Source organism: Cherax quadricarinatus, chromosome 30 (genome assembly GCF_038502225.1).
Source record: "Cherax quadricarinatus isolate ZL_2023a chromosome 30, ASM3850222v1, whole genome shotgun sequence".
Taxonomy (NCBI): domain Eukaryota; kingdom Metazoa; phylum Arthropoda; class Malacostraca; order Decapoda; family Parastacidae; genus Cherax; species Cherax quadricarinatus.
Window position 1 is genome coordinate 14,799,889 of NC_091321.1, and position 19,867 is coordinate 14,819,755.

At 37.5% G+C, this 19,867-nt stretch overlaps 1 protein-coding gene across 5 annotated transcripts in view; it reads left to right on the forward strand.

Moving 5' to 3' along the window:
* The window catches only part of LOC128692666 (probable ATP-dependent RNA helicase DHX35), a 37,450-nt gene that overhangs the window by 7,003 nt on the left and 10,580 nt on the right, over positions 1-19,867 (forward strand). For all 5 annotated transcript variants that reach the window (XM_053781936.2, XM_053781940.2, XM_053781937.2 and 2 more), the window contains exons 3-10: positions 1,287-1,501; positions 9,504-9,740; positions 10,691-10,937; positions 12,421-12,582; positions 13,228-13,374; positions 17,959-18,100; positions 18,653-18,759; positions 19,076-19,255. In XM_053781936.2, the coding sequence (XP_053637911.1) occupies positions 1,287-1,501; positions 9,504-9,740; positions 10,691-10,937; positions 12,421-12,582; positions 13,228-13,374; positions 17,959-18,100; positions 18,653-18,759; positions 19,076-19,255 (1,437 nt within the window). The remainder of the gene's footprint in view (positions 1-1,286; positions 1,502-9,503; positions 9,741-10,690; positions 10,938-12,420; positions 12,583-13,227; positions 13,375-17,958; positions 18,101-18,652; positions 18,760-19,075; positions 19,256-19,867) is intronic.

Here is a 19,867-nt window from a genome sequence, read left to right on the forward strand (position 1 = left end):
TTTATATAATATAGTTCTATCAAGATCATTATCTAATTTACATAACAGACTTTTTCTTCTCAGTTTCTTACAAATACTCTGTATAGTTTTCCCCTATACAAAGGCACTACAGTACTCTCTACATAAAGCAATAAAAATGAATGTAAATCCTTAAGATAAGATAAGATTTTGTTCGGATTTTTAACCTTGGAGGGTTAGCCACCCAGGATAACCCAAGAAAGTCAGTGCATCATCGAGGACTGTCTAACTTATTTCCATTGGGGTCCTTAATCTTGTCCCCCAGGATGCGACCCACACCAGTCGACTAACACCCAGGTACCTATTTGCTGCTAGGTGAACAGGACAACAGGTGTAAGGAAACGTGTCGAAATGTTCCCACCCGCCGGGAATCGAACCCGGGCCCTCCGTGTGTGAAGCGGGAGCTTTAGCCACCAGGCCACCGGGCCATGTATAAGATGACTTAGATTTACTGATCAAGTAGAGCGACAAATGGTTGTTAGAATTTAATGTTGACAAATGCCATGTATAAGAAATAGGAAAAAGGCAAAAATCAGGCCACATGAAGAATACAGATTATGTGACAGTTTGTGAGTATCATGCAAGGAAAGAGATCTAAGAGTTGTCATTAATAAAAAAAATTCCCCAGGATATCACATAAATTAAATTGTGGAAACTTATGTGCTACACTGGGTCACTATTAAATAGCCAAATATTTATCATTAGGTTTAAAAAAAACTTGATAGAAACTAAACAAACTCAGATTCATGATTAGTGCATCAAAGGTAGCTTAAAACAACCAGTTGGGTTTCTGAACTAGATTAAAAGTTAAATTTTGTTGGCTATTGATATTTTCACCCTATGTCTAATACCTCTACCTCTTTAGAAAGTATTGCACCACTTGTACGCTTAACATACAAGGCCAGTTTTTTTTTCCTTACTACTAATATACAATGCCAGTTTTTCTGCGTAGTTTTTCCTCACATATCTTGTATATGGCTGTTTTTTACGATAATGCCTTACTCATTCTTTCATTTGCTGTGATTCTGTATTCCATTGGCACTCTTTTTAATGCCTCTTCATATACTCTCCTTTCTTTACATAATTTTTACACTATACAATAAACAGTATAGTATACAGTTTATAAGAAATTGTATGGCATCTGATCAAATCATCTTCACAGATGCAGTGCCACTTAAACTTTTTCATGCTTTTCTTCTTAAATATTTTTGTTTAGTCTCTTGTTTATAACATAAGTATTTGCATCTGTTCAGAGGGTATTTTTTCAGGTGATGGTGTTTATACAGAGGACCGCAGTGATGTTGACCAAACAAGTGGAACAACGTTTATATATAATCCACATCGCTCTTTGTCAATTGAAAAACAGCGCCAACGATTGCCAGTATTCACAGCACGTAACTCCATATTGTACTTGGTGGAGAAGTACCAAACTACAATAGTAGTTGGAGAAACAGGCTCAGGAAAGAGCACACAAATTCCACAGGTAAATATTTATTGTTGAGTATTAATTTACTTTCTTTCCTGTGTTTATTTTATTTAGCGTATTTTGGGTTATGCCTTTCTGAAATAAATGATCTTATGTTGTGGCCCCCTACCAAACTAGCGGTTAAATAGTTAACCTGCTGGCTGGCAGTACCACTGGGTACGTCATCAAACCCAATGTGGGGACTGCTGAGCCGGCCTTAGAACATTAAGTACCTGAGTGCCTCACGGTGCGCATCTAAGCAGTAGGTACCTGACCACCTAATCGTACACATCTACTGGCTTTAGCTTGTAAGCATTAAGTACCTGAGTGCCTCACGGTGCGCATCTAAGCAGTAGGTACCTGGACACCTAATGGTACACATCTACTGGCTTTAGAAACATACCTAAGGGTACGCATCTAAGCTGTATCTAATGGTACCATCTACTGGCTTTAGAAACATTAAGTACCTGAACTCCTCGAGGTACGCATCTAAGCAGGGTACACATCTAGGTAGCCTAAGTACCACTCAGGGTAATCGTACACATCTACTGGCTTTAGAAACATTAAGTACCTGAGCACCTCACGGTATGCATCTACGCAGTAGGTACCTGAACACCTAATCGTACCCATCTACTGGCGTTAGAAGAACCGCTCACCGCAGCTCACTGAGTCTGTTGGCCTCAGTTACTTGACGGCCGCATTCAGTGAGCTTGCAGCATGGTGTTCGGCTAGCGGTCTGTCAACCGGCTTTGGAGAGTATTTACTGGACTACCGGTGATGTCTGCGGACTCACCGCCTACGCCTGTCAACTGTGGGCCGGAGTCATCGGATGCTGTTTGGTGGGACATTACATGAAGATAAGGTTGGAGTGTTACACTTAACTGGGCTAGGACCGTAGTGTGACACTTAGGGAAGTATGATGGAGTGGAACACTGAGATATGCTACAGGACCGTAGTGGAACACTGAGAAGAAAAGGGTGTCGTGTGACACTGAAGATGGCCTGGTTGTAGTGTACACTGAATAGGGTCATGTGACTGGCCTCGACAAAGACGCTATGCGGGTAGTGTGACGCAGAGACAAGGGTGTCAAGTGTGACACGGTTGCAAAAGTGTGTGTATTACACGGAGAAAAGGGTGTCAAGTGACACAGTGGAGAAAGAGCGTCACAACTCGGATAAGTGTCGTGAGAAACGCAGTTGATTGTAATTTATTATTTTAAATGTTACTTAATTTATTTTTTAGCATAGAGATATATTTATAGTGACACAGTAGTGTCAAGAGAGTTGTACCCTGTGTAGGGTCACGAATTATTATTTATTAATTTAGTAAAATGCTAATTATAATTTATTATTGTAACATGTACATATTATCAGATGTTAGTTCAAATACCTCTAGACCAAAGAAAGTTGATTTTTATATTATATTAAAGATTAATTTATTTTAATGTGTGTATTTATGTATCCCGAACTCTTTATTACAAAAGGAGTAAAACTTACCATATTTAAAAAATTACTTTTTTTGTAATATCTTAACTCACGAAATCGTAATAACACAGTTGCAAACAAATCATGGAAAGGGTGGGGTTTGAACCGAGTGGGGTTTGGCCAAGTGGTTAATGCACAGAGTTTTAGGACTCTTGCCATAGGTTAAAGTCCTTATATATATTTAACCCCTTCAGGGTCCAAGACCTAAATCTGAAGTGGTGCCCCAGTGTCCAAGAACTTTCAAAAAAAAAATTTGTTATTTTTTCTTATGAAATGGTAGAGAATCTTTTTGTGAAGCTAATAAAACAAAAAGTACGAAATTTGATGGAAAATTGACGAAATTATGCTCTTGCGAATTTTGATGTGTCAGCGATATTTATGAATCGGCGATTTTGCCGACTTTGACTCCCATTTTAGGCCAATTACATTATTCCAGTCAACCAAATACTTAGCTATTTCACTAGTATTACTTTTATTCTATCGATTGAGCACAAGAAATCGCCAAGTCAACTGTTTCAACTACAAATTAAAGTGATCGGAAATTGTTAATTTAGCCAATTTAACACAAAGTTCAAAATATTCCAATTTCAAAATAGGGTCCAGAATAAACAATGTAGGTATTCCTGGAACTAAACTAACATTTCCTCTGTTCATTAGTTATGTTTTGAGGCTTTACAAATAAATTCCATTTTGATTTTTTATTCACATAATGAATTTTTATTCACACCAAAAAAATAGAAGATTTACTGTTATGCAATACTGTAATAATTGTATAAATATCATCATCATATTTGTGAATGCATATTAGACCCACCAGCTGGCGTGTATTAGACGTGTGAGGTCATTTGTTTACTCTTGAATATCGGCAAAAATTTAACATTTCTGCTACTTTGAGCTCAGTTTCAAGCTATTTCCAGTGCTAAAACCAATCAAAATCATCTCTATTTCTGTAATATGTCTTCCATTCTATCAAATGAGACCAAGAAATCGCAAATACAACTATAAAAAACATACGAAAAAACACTGCAAAGTCGCTGTTTTAATTGAAAAATCATGATTTCAGTTTTTTTTCTCTCATTATACACAGTGTGCTGCAGGATCTGTTTTATGTGGTGCACACATACCACATAGATGTATTCTCTCATATCTAGGCCCAAATGTACCACTCACAGTTTATCAGAGTGAGCTGAGCTCATGACGTAGATCTACGGTTTGGACCCTGAACGTAAAGCCGTAGATCTACGGGACGGACCCTGAAAGGGTTAAGCAACCTTACACACCTACCATCCGACTTACGACCGAGTTCGGTTCCGAGAAACCGGTCGTAAGTCGAAATGATCGTAAGTCGAACTTTACTACTGAATATCAACAAAACATTTTTGTAATGACTTTATTTTATTGTTTTATTTTGGTATTTCATGTTTTACTTTACTTTTTATGTTGTTAGTACTGCATTTTATACTGTAAGGTTTAGGATAAACACTGTGTACAACACAAATAGTTGTTTATTTCCCAGAAATTTGGCATAAAAAACACGGTCGTAAGTCGAGTGGTCGTAAGTCGAGCAGGTCGTAAGTCGGATGGTAGGTGTATATATTTAAAAGCTGTGGTAAATATTTTCTGAGTATGTACGGTACTATACAGACTGGCAGCCAAGAGCTAAATTTTAGAAAACATTATTTTATAGTCCATACCAGATACATGTATTCGTTTTTTGTGTTTATGTACAGATCAAATGAATTTGATAATTTTGTGAGAGTTAATATCTATAGGCAGATACAGTACAGTACTTGTATTTTCAAACTAAAATCAATACAGTGGACCCTTGCCTTACGATATTAATCCGTTCCTGAGAGCTCATCGTAAGCCGAAATTATCGTTAGCCGAATTAATTTTCCCCATAAGAAATAATGGAAATCAAATTAATCCGTTCCTGGCACCCCAAAATATGAAAAAAAAAATTTTTACCACATGAAATATTAATTTTAATACACACAAAGTGAAGAAGACATGCACAATTACTACTCTACTAAGAACAGAATACATGACACTTACCTTTATTGAAGATCTGGTGATGATTGATGGGATGGGAGGAGGGGAGAGTGTGGAAGTTATTGTTTAGAAGGGGAATCCCCTTCCATTAGGACTTGAGGTAGCAAGTCCTTTTCTGGGGTTACTTCCCTTCTTCTTTTAATGCCACTAGGATCAGCTTGAGAGTCACTGGACCTCTGTCGGACAACAAATCTGTCCATAGAGCTCTGTACCTCCCTTTCCTTTAAGATTTTCCTAAAATGGGCCATAACATTGTCATTGTACAGGTTGCCAACACGGCTTGCAGTATCTGTGTCAGGGTGATTTTCATCCGTATAGGTTTGCAGTTCAACCCACTTTGCACACATTTCCTTAATCTCTTTTTTCAATTCCATACTAATTCTTACCCTTTTTACCATAGGGATGGCTCTAGAAGCTTTCTTGGGGTCCATGGTGACTTATTTTGCAGTTACAAGCACTAAAAACACTGGAATAATGTGAAATGTACCAGATGTATGCGTAGATGCGATTGCACTGGCTTGCTTGTAAACACTGGTACTGAGGCCACACGGGGGACGTGTCCCAGACGAATCACGTAAGGCGAGTTTTTTATCATGAGGCGAGGCAAAATTTTTGCGTTCAAATTCTTTGTATGGCGGATTTAACATAACGCGATGTTTTCGTAAGGCGGGGGTTTACTGTTTTATATAAATTGGTAATTTAAGTTTAAGCTCTGTTATAATTAAAAGTTTATTTACACACAGTGAAATTAAACACAGGAGGGCCTGCTTATACGTCAGGTTAGGTTCCAAGTTACTGCTGTAAAGCAAAAGTCGTAAAGTGAAATTGCTTTTTTTTACCTTAAAATGCATATAAAAGCCTGGTAACGTATTTACACTATCAAGTGTAACATGTTTGTTATTAAGTGAGCAATAGAGCTAAGCCTAAAAAATGCATATACAGTTCACACACTACTCACCTTTAAAATATTTTCGTCCTTAGCTTATAGTGTATGGTGAATATATTTATTATAGGAAGTCTGAATAAATGAAGAATGGGTATAATTGAAAACTGCTGCATCAATGAAATGCTATAAAATGAAGAGCTGTAAAGCGGGGACCCTCCTGTGACTAAATTAACCCCTTCAGGGTCCAAGGCCAAAATCTGAAGTGGTGCTCCAGTGTCCAAGAAATTTTGAAAAAAAAAAAAATTATTTTTTCTTACAGAATTAAAGAGCATATTTTTGTGAAGGTAATAAGACAAAAAAAAAAATCCTGATCAGTACTTACCGAGATACAGTGCCAAGAAGTTTGTCCAAAATGATGTGGTGGCGGCAACATCGACGAATTCCACATACGCGCATTACTTTATTTAGCGGTTTTTGTAGTTTTTTCTTTTCTTTTCCAATTTTTTTCTTTTCCTACTAACATTTGGGGCCTAAGAGACCAATACTGTGTATAATGTATGTATATAAATTCACTGTATTGAACACAATAACCGCACTAAAGTTATTATCATATTATTGTTTACCACTGTTGTTTATTACAATAAACATGCACAAATCTTGTATAATACTAATGTTCTATCATATATTTACATATTTACAATCACTGGACATGGTTTTAGAACTGCTGGAGCTTGTGGAACTCCTTGAAACAAGGCACCATACACAGAGGCACCTTACATTCCTCACACATAAACCGAGTGTCTTTGCGTCTTTGTTGCCGTCGTTCTGTTTGTGCACAGACGATGCATCTCTTCTGAGCAAATTTCTTCTGAGTTGAAGGAAGCTGTATTATGAAATGATCACCTTCCCTCCTCAAACGCTTGGGTATATCCTGAGTAATTCGAGGACCTTGTTGTATAGCAGGTGTTCTTACCTGGTACTTCATTATGAGTTGTCTGACAACAGACAAACAAAATTCACCATACGGTGGTCTGTTGCCAGTCTTTATTTGGTACATATTATATGCATTGAGCATTGAAATGTCCATGAGATGGAAGAAAAGTTTATGTACCACTTGTAACTCTTACGAACACAATCAACAAAACCAATCTGCATGTCACATTTGTCAACCAAGCGCATGTTTTGTGTATAATCAATCACTGTCACTGGTTTTCGAATACGTTCATTAGTCACTCGATCAACTTTGCCACTGTCTTGCATTTCATTATGGTGAATGGTTGTCAACAATGTGACATCTCGTTTGTCATACCACCGTAATGCCATGATGTCATTGGCAGTAAACTCCTGCACGTCATCACCACAAGCACCTGCGTTGAACCTGGGCATATGTTTACGATTAGAATGCACTGTGCCACACACATCTGTCTTGTTCACTCGCATGAAATCACTGAGTAATGGGCTTGTGTACCAGTTATCGGTATATAATGTATGCCCCTTACCAAGATAAGGTGCCATCATGTTTCTCACTACGTCACCTGAGATACCCAATAACATCTTGGTATCTTTCAATGTTTTACTTCCCGTGTATACAACAATATCCAACACCAGGCCACTGTCACAGTCACAGAGTACAAACAGTTTTATACCAAAGCGTTTCCTCTTGCTCGGTATATACTGCTTGAATGACAGTCTACCTTTGAACAAAATCAAAGACTCATCAATTACAAGATTCTTGAATGGATAAAAGTATATGCTGAACTTTAGTTTGAGATACATGAAAACATTTCTAATCTTGTATAACCTGTCACTTCTGTCAGGCCTGGTTTTGTCAGAGAAGTGCAACATATGTAACAATAAGATAAACCTGTTCACTGGGATGATTTCACTGAAGACCGGGGTAGAAATTAGCCGATCTGTGGACCAGTATGCTTTTATATTATGCTTATAGACATGAGGCATAAGCATTATTGTTGCAAAAAGCAAATACATTTCTGCAACAGTCATCTCTTTCCACCTGTGTAGTCTTGACTGTGGTGATATGATCGTATTTGCCATGGTGTACTCAGAATACTTATTACTTTCCCTGACAATAGTTTCCATCAATGGCTGGTCAAAGAATAATTCAAAGAATTCCAGTTCATTGGCCGTGGTTCCAAGGGGACAAGTAGGTAGAATTCCACTTTGAGAGTCATCAAAGTGGTGGGGCTTGGGAACAAAATTGGGATTTTGCTGCCAATCCCAGATACGGTTTGCTGGTGGATACTGGACATCATAGGCTGGTTGTGCGGGTGGTTGTGGTTGTGGTGGGCTGGTGGCTGACGCTCCGCTTTGTCCTTGAACTGAGTCAGCAGCATGGGTCCCAGCCTGGGCTGGTGAGTCACGCATGGCGGTGCCACTACCATCACCACTACCACCATCTACTGATGCCTGTGGTCTATCCATGCCAAGTGTAGCCACATCATTCTCACTATCACTATCTAAACCTGGTGTAGGGCCACGGGATGTACTCCGGGATGTACTCCGTCCCCTGGGCACAGCATAGGGTACACTACCCGAGCGCGTGCGGCAGCGCACATACCGACGCTTCACTGGTGAATATGATTCCTCACTATCACTACTCGAATGATCGTCAAGCGCAATAAAATCACAATCCACGTCACTATCATCATCATTACTGAAGTCAGAGGCCTGGCCACGTGAAAATATTAGTTTTCTCTTGCGTTGAGGTACAACCGACCGTGAGTCACGAGTGCCCACACCAGAGGTAGAAGGTTGAGGATCGTCAGGGTTTTCTGCACTATTATCGATATCCTGGTCATTCCTTTCGGTCACTAACTGATCAAAGCCATAGAATTCGTCTTCATTTCCACTTCCATCAGTGTCAGAACTATCAGATAGGAAGAGGAGAGTCCCAATTTTCCGGGGAGTGAGAGCTGACTTGCAACGAGGCATGGTGAACAAGAGTAACTGAGCCGGCGTTCCCACAATGCTTTGCGGGCGCCTAGATTTTTTGTTTATGGTGCACACCCACCACGCAGACCCGTTCTCTCACATGTAGGCCTATGAGCGCTTTCGCGCTAAATTTGACGGCGCTAAAATTTTGGCGTAGATCTACGGTTTGGACACTCAATGTGAAGCCGTAGATATACGGGACGGACCCTGAAAGGGTTAATGGTGCTTCACTGGATTGCTTAATATAAATTACTTGATAAGTTACATTCATCATAGTTATATGTTATGTTTTATTACACTACAGTTACCAGTATACGTCTTCAAGATATAATTGAGCTTTCTATATATGTACAGTAAACCCTCAGTTTAGCTGACTGTTAGAGGAAAGCAGATGGCTGATAGTGGCACTGGTGGTGGACAGATGAGATTGTTTTGTCATGACTGTAGCAGTAATGGACAGTTACAGAACTTGTCTGTTATTTCCGAATTAATTGATCCTGCAGTTTTTGTCCTGTGGTTCAGAGTCCATTAAATCAAGATTTGTTTAGTTATAGGTCTAATGTATAATTTAGTTCATTTATGACCATACATGCATGCAGCATACACTGAAAATACTGTGCTTTCTAACTAGTATTCTTTGTTGCAGTATCTTAGAGAAGCAGGTTGGACATCTGATGGGGTAATTGCCATAGCACAACCCCGCCGTGTTGCATGCACGACTCTAGCTGAACGTGTTGCAGAGGAATGTGATGTGATACTTGGAAAAGAAGTTGGATACTCCATACGCTTTGATGACTATAGCACTCCTGGTACTACACAGATTAAATATATGACTGAGGGACTGTTGGTTCGAGAGATGATGGCTGATCCTTTATTAAGACAGGTTTGTATTCTTTCATATGAAGATGGTGTTTTTTTTTTTCACCCAGCTTTAGCATATTAAAATCATTGTATCTGTTACTTTCCTTTGATATATACCTGTTATATATTCTGCAGTGTGTCATTTTTCAGAGTGAATAACTCTATATTGAATCTGTAATGGAATAAAGAATATTTGATTTATTAATTTATTCTAAATTTGAGAGCCAACTGTTATAGACATGTATTTATCACTTTACAGACAGTATATTTAAATCATGTATTCTATTTAAATTTATATTATTGTCTAAGAATAAGTTTTACTTACCCAGGAAACTATGTTTTCTTTCTAGTATGCATAGCCTCCTCTCTGGCATGTCATAGCTCACTGATCTCCTCTTCATGAAACAATCTTAGCCTGTATTAAATTATTTGTTTAAAATAATATATGTAACTAATTATACTGATTGCTGTATAAAATTACAATATCATTTTTATCTAAAAATGTTCTGTACTATATGGAAATGAAAGTCATCCATTGTTTTGAAAAAATAATGTATTATAAGTCTTTTTAACCATTTTTTTCTCTCTCTTGGGGAAGGCCTTGATGCTGGTAAAGAAGTTTAATCTAAGGAATTGTAATTACTCTTTCTCTTCCTTGGATCAAACCTGATTGCCTCCCTTTCCCGTAATTCTAATTTAATTTGTTGGACTCATGATATCTGGCTCTTCTTTCTTTATAATATCCCTTTGCTTGAGTTTTTTGTATATTAATATATGTTTGTATTATTTATAAATTCTTTGTACATTTGTATCCCTGTTGTTTATTTGTCTTTTCTTATTGAATCTTTTTTCCCTGACTTCTGTTCAGTAAACAGATTTTATTGATTAGTAAGGGAATTCAGTTCTGTTACTTTGTAGTTGATTTTCTACATAATTGTTTATGCTCAAAGTAGTATTAAAACATTTGTACAGTACTGTGTTGTTATGCTTGATGAAGTCCATGAGCGAACACTCTACACTGACATTGTACTTGGACTCTTGAAGAAAATTCTTCGTAGACGGAAAAATTTGCGCCTCATCATCTCCTCAGCAACTGTTGATGCAGATCACTTGTATAACTTCTTTAATTACAACACTACAAAGGACAAGAGTAAAGACACTGCATCTGTGCTGTCAGTAGAGGGAAGAAATCATCTTGTTGATATCTGCTATCTTAAAGGTAAAAAAACAGAATACAGTGGACCCCCGGTTTACGATATTATTTCATTCCAGTACTGACCGAATTTGTTCCCATAAGGAATATTGTGAATTAGATTAGTCCATTTCAGACCCACAAACATACACATACAAACGCACTTACATAAATACACTTACATAATTGGTCGCATTGGGAGCTGATCGTAAACCGGGGGGCCACTGTATTTTATAAGGGTGATGCCTTTCAAATTATTATGTGATTTACGTACGTATTTAAATTGGCCATAATAGGAAAATATTTAATAAAATAGTGTATAGGTATGGCAGTACAATGCTAATCTTTCTTCTTTCAACAAACCGGCCGTATCCCACCAAAGCACGGTGGCCCAAAAAGAAAACCGAAAGTTTCTCTTTTTAAATTTAGTGATTTATACAGAAGAAGGGGTTACTAGCCCCTTGCTTCCAGCATTTTAGTCTCCTCTTACGACATGCATGGCTTACAGAGGAAGAATTCTGTTCCGCTTCCCCATGGAGAAGCAGTAATAATACATGTATGTATTATATATCATTTTAGTCACCTTCAAATTTTTTTCCTTTGCCCTTTTAGTAATTTATACAGGAGAAAAGGTTATTATTCCCTTACTCCCTGCATTTTAATTGCCTTTTGTGACATGCATGGCTTACAAAAGTGGTTTGGACATTTAGAGAGGATGGAGGAAAAATAGGATGAAGTACTCCTCTTCATCCAATAAAGACAACATAAAGTGTTATCAGCCTTTCAGATAGATATCACAATTAAAGTTATACAGACAAATCTGATGTTACATCACATTAGATTAGTTAGGATTTCCATTTAAGTGGAGACAGATACTAAATAGGAAAGCTTTCCAGCATTCCAGAGTTTTTGAATAAAGTATACAAACTGAATTAATGAATTTCAGCTGTATGATATTACGTATAGTATAAATAATAATTCATTTTCTCCATGGTGAGGTGGAACAGAATGCTTCCTCTGTAAGCCATGCTTGTCATAAGAGGCGATCAAAATGATGGGAGCAATGGGCTAGTAACCCCTTCTCTTGTATACATTACTAAATTTAAAAAGAGAAACTTTCGTTTTTCTTTTTGGTCCACCCTGCCTCGGTGGGATACGGCCAGTGCATTGAAAGATGATGATGAAGTAGTTTTGAACTGTAGTATTGGCCCACCTATGGTAAGACAGTGATGGAATGAGTGATGATGAAAGTGTGTCTTCTTTTTTTGGGTCACCCTGCCTTAGTGGAAAATGGCCAGTGTGTTAAAAAATACTTATGTACAGTTCTGTATTGATAATAATAATGATAATGAAAATAAATACAAAGATGATGATAATACTAAACATTTATAATGGCTTATAATTTTTAGTATTATAATTACTCTAGTAATACTAATACCGAACAATAATAATGACAACTATTTTGTCAGAATAATTACAGTGGTAATACTGTACTGTATTTTATAAACAGAAGCCACTGCTGATTATGTGAAATGCAGTGCAGAAACAGTGATGAAGATTCATCTCAGAGAGGGCCCAGGTGATGTCTTAGTCTTTCTCACTGGTTTAGAGGAAGTAGACACATGTTCTTCGCTTCTCAACCAACATGCAGCATCCCTTAAGAAAACTGATGGTAACGTGCCCTTTTATTCAAACTGTTGTTGGCAACAGAAATTCTTTTTACATGTTGAGCACCTTTTTGTATGTTTAAGAATTATTTTCCTTGGTTTAAGGTCTGTTGACTGCAGCAAGGTTATTAAATCTCAACTATATTTTATGCCAGGTGGTCTGATGTTCAGACTTTCTCAGTATGACATTTAAGCAACAAGATTAGAAGAATCAATTGATACTTTATGATTTATAAAATACTGTATCATATATGTACTATAGTGCTATTTATACAAATGCTTTTCTTGTACTTTTCTTTGTAGATTATTTTCAGAACACAGTCAGTAATTGGTAAAAAATTTCCTGTTCTTTAAAAAATATGTAGAGTTAGGTACACGTCTAGGAATTTAGACCTTGCCAAAAATCACGTTGAGCCTGAGTGGTACCGACCATTTCTGCTGGCTTATGTTTATTGTAATTTTTATTGGTTAGTTTTAGCTTGTATGTGTATGTGTTGTATGTGAATATGTGTACTTGGTATGTGTGCACGTGAGTGTAGCAGCTTTTATTGTATAGAGTGCTTTATAACCTTTTGATCCCAGAACTCTAAATTTTAAAATGTCCTTCTAATTCTGTACTTGCTTAAAGATTTTTTTTTTTCATAATTTAGGTTCCCTTCTTGTTTTACCAATGCATGGTGCCCTGAGAAACAGTGACCAACTGAGAGTGTTCCAGATTTCACCACCAGGAGTCAGGAAAGTGATTGTGGCCACCAATATTGCTGAGACATCCATTACCATACCAGGCATTGTATATGGTAAAACCCATGTTTATTGGTACTACATGTAGTTTTACTGTTATTGACGTATGAATAAAACCCTGTATAAGATAGAGAACCTGTTTTATAATAACTCTGCTAAACAAGCTTTCTCAATTCTACCAAAAATGTAGATAAGAGTACACATATCCTACCAAGCAGTGGGGAGGGAGCAAACAATGAGAAGGATGCAGTTAAAGTATTTTGTAGACTATACAGTGGACCCCCGACCAATGAAGGCATTGTCTAACGATAAAGTCGACTAACGAAGCATTTGAGCATAAAAATTTTGGCCCGACCAACGATGAAAAACTCGACCAACATGATTCGTCCCGAATGTGTGTCCACATGTCCCGTCTGGCCTGAGCGCGCCTTAGCTGCCCTGCCTTCAGTTAGTGTGCCAGTGTTTACAAGCCAGTCCGGTAGCATCCACGCATACATTCGGTACATTTTGTATTATTCCAGTGTTTTTAGTGCTTGTAACTGCAAAATAAGCCACCATGGGCCCCAAGAAAGCTTCTAGTGCTAACCCTGTGGTAAAAAGGGTGAGAATTACAATTGAAATGAGGATCATCATCACAAAGTATGAAAATGGAGTGCATGTCTCCGAGCTGGCCAGGTTGTATAACAAACCCCAATCAACCATTGCTACTATCTTGGCCAACAGAAAGGCAATCAAGGAAGCTGTTGTTGCAAAAGGTGCAAGTATCTTTTCGAAACACAGATTGCAAGTACTCGAAGATGTTGAGAGACTGTTATTGGTGTGGATAAATAAAAAACAGATATCAGGAGATAGCATCTCTCAAGCGATCATATGTGAAAAGGCAAGGCAGTTGCATAACGATTTAATTAAAAAAAATGCCTGCAACTAGTGGTGATGTGAGTGAATTTAAGGCCAGGTAAGTGTCATTTATTCTTCATTACACAATATACATATGTATACATGTATTGTGCATCTATCCTTCTGTTTGTGTGTAGGAAAATGTATATTTCATGTGGTATAAAAGTGTATAAACTAAGGGAGGAGGAAGTTCGGGTGAGATATAAGCGACTATTGGCAGAAAGGTGGGCTAGTGCAAAGATGAGTAGCGGGGGGGTTGAAGAGGGTTGGAATAGTTTTAAAAATGCAGTATTAGAATGTGGGGCAGAAGTTTGTGGTTATAGGAGGGTGGGGGCAGGAGGAAAGAGGAGTGATTGGTGGAATGATGAAGTAAAGGGTGTGATAAAAGAGAAAAAGGTAGCTTATGAGAGGTTTTTACAAAGCAGAAGTGTTATAAGAAGAGCAGAGTATATGGAGAGTAAAAGAAAGGTAAAGAGAGTGGTGAGAGAGTGCAAAAGGAGAGCAGATGATAGAGTGGGAGAGGCACTGTCAAGAAATTTTTATGAAAATAAGAAAAAATTTTGGAGTGAGTTAAACAAGTTAAGAAAGCCTAGGGAAAGTATGGATATCAAATTGGGGAGGAGGAGTATGGAAGAAGTGAATGTTTTCAGATACTTGGGAGTTGACGTGTCGGTGGATGGATTTATGAAGGATGAGGTTAATCATAGAATTGATGAGGGAAAAAAGGTGAGTGGTGCATTGAGGTATATGTGGAGTCAAAAAACGTTATCTATGGAGGCAAAGAAGGGAATGTATGAAAGTATAGTAGTACCAACACTCTTATATGGGTGTGAAGCTTGGGTGGTAAATGCAGCAGCGAGGAGATGGTTGGAGGCAGTGATGTCCTGTTTAAGGGCAATGTGTGGTGTAAATATTATGCAGAAAATTCGGAGTGTGGAAATTAGGAAAAGGTGTGGAGTTAATAAAAGTATTAGTCAGAGGGCAGAAGAGGGGTTGTTGAGGTGGTTTGGTCATTTAGAGAGAATGGATCAAAGTAGAATGACATGGAAAGCATATAAATCTATAGGGGAAGGAAGGCGGGGTAGGGGTCGTCCTCGAAAGGATTGGAGAGAGGGGGTAAAGGAGGTTTTGTGGGCAAGGGGCTTGGACTTCCAGCAAGCGTGCGTGAGCGTGTTAGATAGGAGTGAATGGAGACGAATGGTACTTGGGACCTGACGATCTGTTGGAGTGTGAGCAGGGTAATATTTAGTGAAGGGATTCAGGGAAACCGGTTATTTTCATATAGTCGGACTTGAGTCCTGGAAATGGGAAGTACAATGCCTGCACTTTAAAGGAGGGGTTTGGGATATTGGCAGTTTGGAGGGATATGTTGTGTATCTTTATATGTGTATGCTTCTAAACTGTTGTATTCTGAGCACCTCTGCAAAAACAGTGATAATGTGCGAGTGTGGTGAAAGTGTTGAATGATGATGAAAGTATTTTCTTTTTGGGGATTTTCTTTCTTTTTTGGGTCACCCTGCCTCGGTGGGAGATGGCCGACTTGTTGGAAAAAAAAAAAAAATTTTTTTGTTCATACTTTTGGGTGTCTTGAACTGAGGAATTTGATTTCCATTATTTCTTATGGGGAAAATTAATTCAACAAACCATAATTTCGTCTAATGATGAGCTCTCTTGAACGGATTAATATCATTGGTCGAGGGTCCACTGTACCTCCATACCGCTTTGGAGATTTTTGTGAATATAATGCTTATAATGTAACCTAGGTCATACTAGGTGAAGTGAACCTTCTAATACAGAATCTTTCTCAATACATGTGCGGTCAGAGGTATTTTTTCTTATTTTTATAGCACTCCAACTAGCTGTCTCTCACTGAGGTAGAGTGACCCAGAAAAGAGGAAACATGTTCACCACCATTCAGTCAATTGCTGTCAATGCTAGAAGTATGCTGACATCACAGGTCAAATGACCCTCACTTCTGCCTTAGAGCATAGGCACTGTATTTCCCACCTCCATGACTCAAGTACTCTGTCAGACACTGCAACACAATGGCATCTTGGTACAGAAGAGAAAACACCTTGGACAACTTTTTCAAGTGAGAATTGTTTGATCTGAGAGGGACATGACCTCTCAGTGGCTACTTTCTCACTACTACTACTCTGCACCTCTCCTTCTGACAGTATTCAAGTCTCAACACTGTCTCTTGATCTTCAGTTAGTTCCAGACTTTGGAACAGAACTTCTCCAGGCTGAGGGACTGACAACCTCAAATCTACGACTTCAAGGGTGATGGACTGATTACATCGTCTTCACATCTCTACTGCTCCTGCCTACTTTCTGTACTCGACTGAAGAAGCCTACTGTGTAGGCGAAACGTTTCGGAATAAAGTTGCCTAAATGTTGCCTATGTGTCTTATCTACCACAGCTTAGCTGCTTTCCCTGAATCCCTCCGTAAATGTTACCTTGCTCTGACTTCAGAATTTCCTCCTTTCTCTTATTAATTACCAAAAAGAAAAAGGAGATTTTGGTTAGAAGTGGTACAGTTTTGAAAAATGCTTCATTCATTTGTATGAATTTAACACTCTGAATGGGTACTATTCTAGGCACTTATACGTTGTATCTGGTTTTTATCTTGGTCTTTAAAAACAGCTTTTTTTTTTTTTTTCAAATCTAGTGCTTGAGAATGTAAGTCCTGATGTGTTACACAAGTATCATTTATGTTAGTGATTCTCAAAGCATATGTGTTCCTAACTCATGTGTCTAGTTAAGGAGCAGAGGTATACTGGGATATCCAACAAATCAGTGCTTGAATAACACACCGGGACATACATTTTTACAGTGGATCAGCCAAAAAAAAACCAGTCATTGATAAAAAAAAAAGATATAAGCATCTAAAAGTAGCACCCATTCCAAATCCATTATTATATATATTCTACATCATACAGAGTGTTTCATTTATATACCCTTTGCTAATGAACATATACCGATATTAATTCACAAACTAATTTCACATCATTGTAACTTGAAAGTGATACTCAAATCTTTACCTAATGTGACTCAGTATGTTATTTTTTCAGTCACAGCTATTATAATCTGATGTATTAATGGTGAAGTATTGGAAGCCGAACTATTTTATTCTCATTCTGCAATAACATCTGAACCAAGAAAACTTGTGTAGAATTCTTAAGTGGATAGAAATAGAAATAGAAATTGTTAATATTTTAAGACTACAGTAATATAATGACATTTCATCCTCTTTTATGTCATTTAGTTTGTTCACTTGATTACAAGAGTAAGGATACAGCAATAGTAATTCAGTGAAGGTGGCTCAAAAAGTAATTGTTTTAACAAATATGTTATGTTGCAGCATTGAGTTATCTAGTGGCATACATTTGCATTTCAGTAACAAAGAAAAATTAAAAATCACTAATGACCTGACTGGCCAATGGCTTGGCCGATAAGCAAAACAGTGGATTGAACCTCACTGCTCCTTGTACTGAGTAACTCAAATTGGTTGAGCACTTCATAAAATATACAACAGTTGGTTGCTTCAGTGTTTTCTCTATCAAATTTAAAGTCAACTTCATTGAAGTTTAAATTAGTGAAGTTTTTCCATAGTATAACAGTGTTTTCAGGCAAGGAAAGGAATTAAGCTTTAATGTTTAAAAAGTCTTGTTTGAGGAGCATGCTATGTAAACCTTTTTCTAGACTTGATTGAGTTTGTAATAGCCAAATAATTTGAATAGTTGTAGACTGTGGATTTGTGAAACTTCGATGGTACAACCCCAGTGGTCATACAGATGCCCTTGTAGTTGTCCCTATTTCCCAAGCATCAGCCATTCAGAGGGCAGGAAGAGCAGGACGAACCCGTTCAGGAAAAGTATACAGGTGAGTCTCCACTCATATATATTTTTGTTTTCCCATGACTCCTCCCTTCATATTGTTACATTGTATGGTAGTGTAGTTTTAGTAAGTATAGCACAATAATCTGCTGTAGTGCAGGGCAGTATTATACAATAGTACATAAATCTCTTTTCCAAAACACTAATCCAAGAATTAAGAAAAATCTCTCTTCATATTTTTTGTTTAGAATAAAAAGGTGTCCAATTTCTGTTATTTGTAATTTTTTATAATTCAGACATGCCTGCACACACTTTATTCCATGAAGCTGTTATGCTATATAATAAAACAATTGAAAGTTTCAAAAAATTACATTGTGAAGTTAAAGTATGTAAACCCTCCACATAATGGATTTGAAAAATACAAAACAACAGCTGGATCAGTGAGTATAGAAACAATGAATAAAGTCCATTGTTTACAGAACTCTCCATTATCTATCCACCAAAATTCCCATTACTGGAGGGTTTACTATACTTTGTCCATTGTTTGTGATAAAATGTATAGAAATGAAAGCCAGATCTGTATACATTTTACATACAGATTATACCCTGAAGAAGAATTTAACAAATTTAGTGAAGTTACACCTCCAGAGATGGTTCGTACAAACCTTTCTTCAGCTGTTCTCAACTTAATGGCTTTAGGAATTGGTATGTGCATTTTTATTTATTTTGTACTTCTCAGTTTTGCATACAATATATTACAAGAATGGGAAATTATGTGCAGTTTTGGATATTTTCTTGGACAGATGCTAATATTGTTCACTTTGTATGTATGTAGTATATATATATGTGAGCGTGCATGTATGTATATATGTGTGCATGTATGCATACATACATATACTTATGTATGTACATATATACATGCAGTATATCACTAAAATACAATACTGTATATTAAATAAAATTTTGAGTCTCAGGCAGTTTAGGTTTTTTGTTGCCAGTTTTATGATTTTTTTTTTTTCAGAAAACATGCTGAGATTCGACTTTTTGTCACCTCCACCAGCTAAACATTTAATATCTGCATTAGATGAACTGTTTGCATTGGGGGCTCTCAGTGAAGAGGGCACTCTTACTAAGCCACTGGGACAACAAATGGCAGAGTTTCCCTTACCTCCTCAGTTAGCCAAGATTTTACTCGTTTCAGGTAATGTTATGGCAGTTTTAAAACATATTACATAACTAAAATACTCCTGAAGATTGACTGTTTTGTATATTGTAGCTTACTTAGAAAAAAAGGCAGATGAAGTATGTTAGTGAATATAAATTTTAGAATGTGGGTTATTATACGCCTGTCATACGCCTTTTCTAAATCATAAATGCCACAAAAACCTCTGTACCCTTATCTAAACACTGTTCACCTATATGTTTCACTGTAAACACTTGGTCTACACACCCACTACCTTTCCTGAAGCCTCCTTGTTCACCTGCTATCCTACTCTCCGTCTTACTCTTAATTCTTTCAATAATGACTCTACCATACACTTTACCAGGTATACTCAACAGACTTCTTTCTTTCAACACACCGGCCGTATCCCACCGAGGTGGGGTGGCCCAAAAAGAAAAACGAAAGTTTCTCCTTTTACATTTAGTAATATATACAGGAGAAGGGGTTACTAGCCCCTTGCTCCCGGCATTTTAGTCGCCTCTTACAACACGCATGGCTTACGGCGGAAGAATTCTGTTCCATTTCCCCATGGAGATAAGAGGAAATGAATAAGAACTAGAAAGAAAATAGAAGAAAACCCAGAGGGGTGTG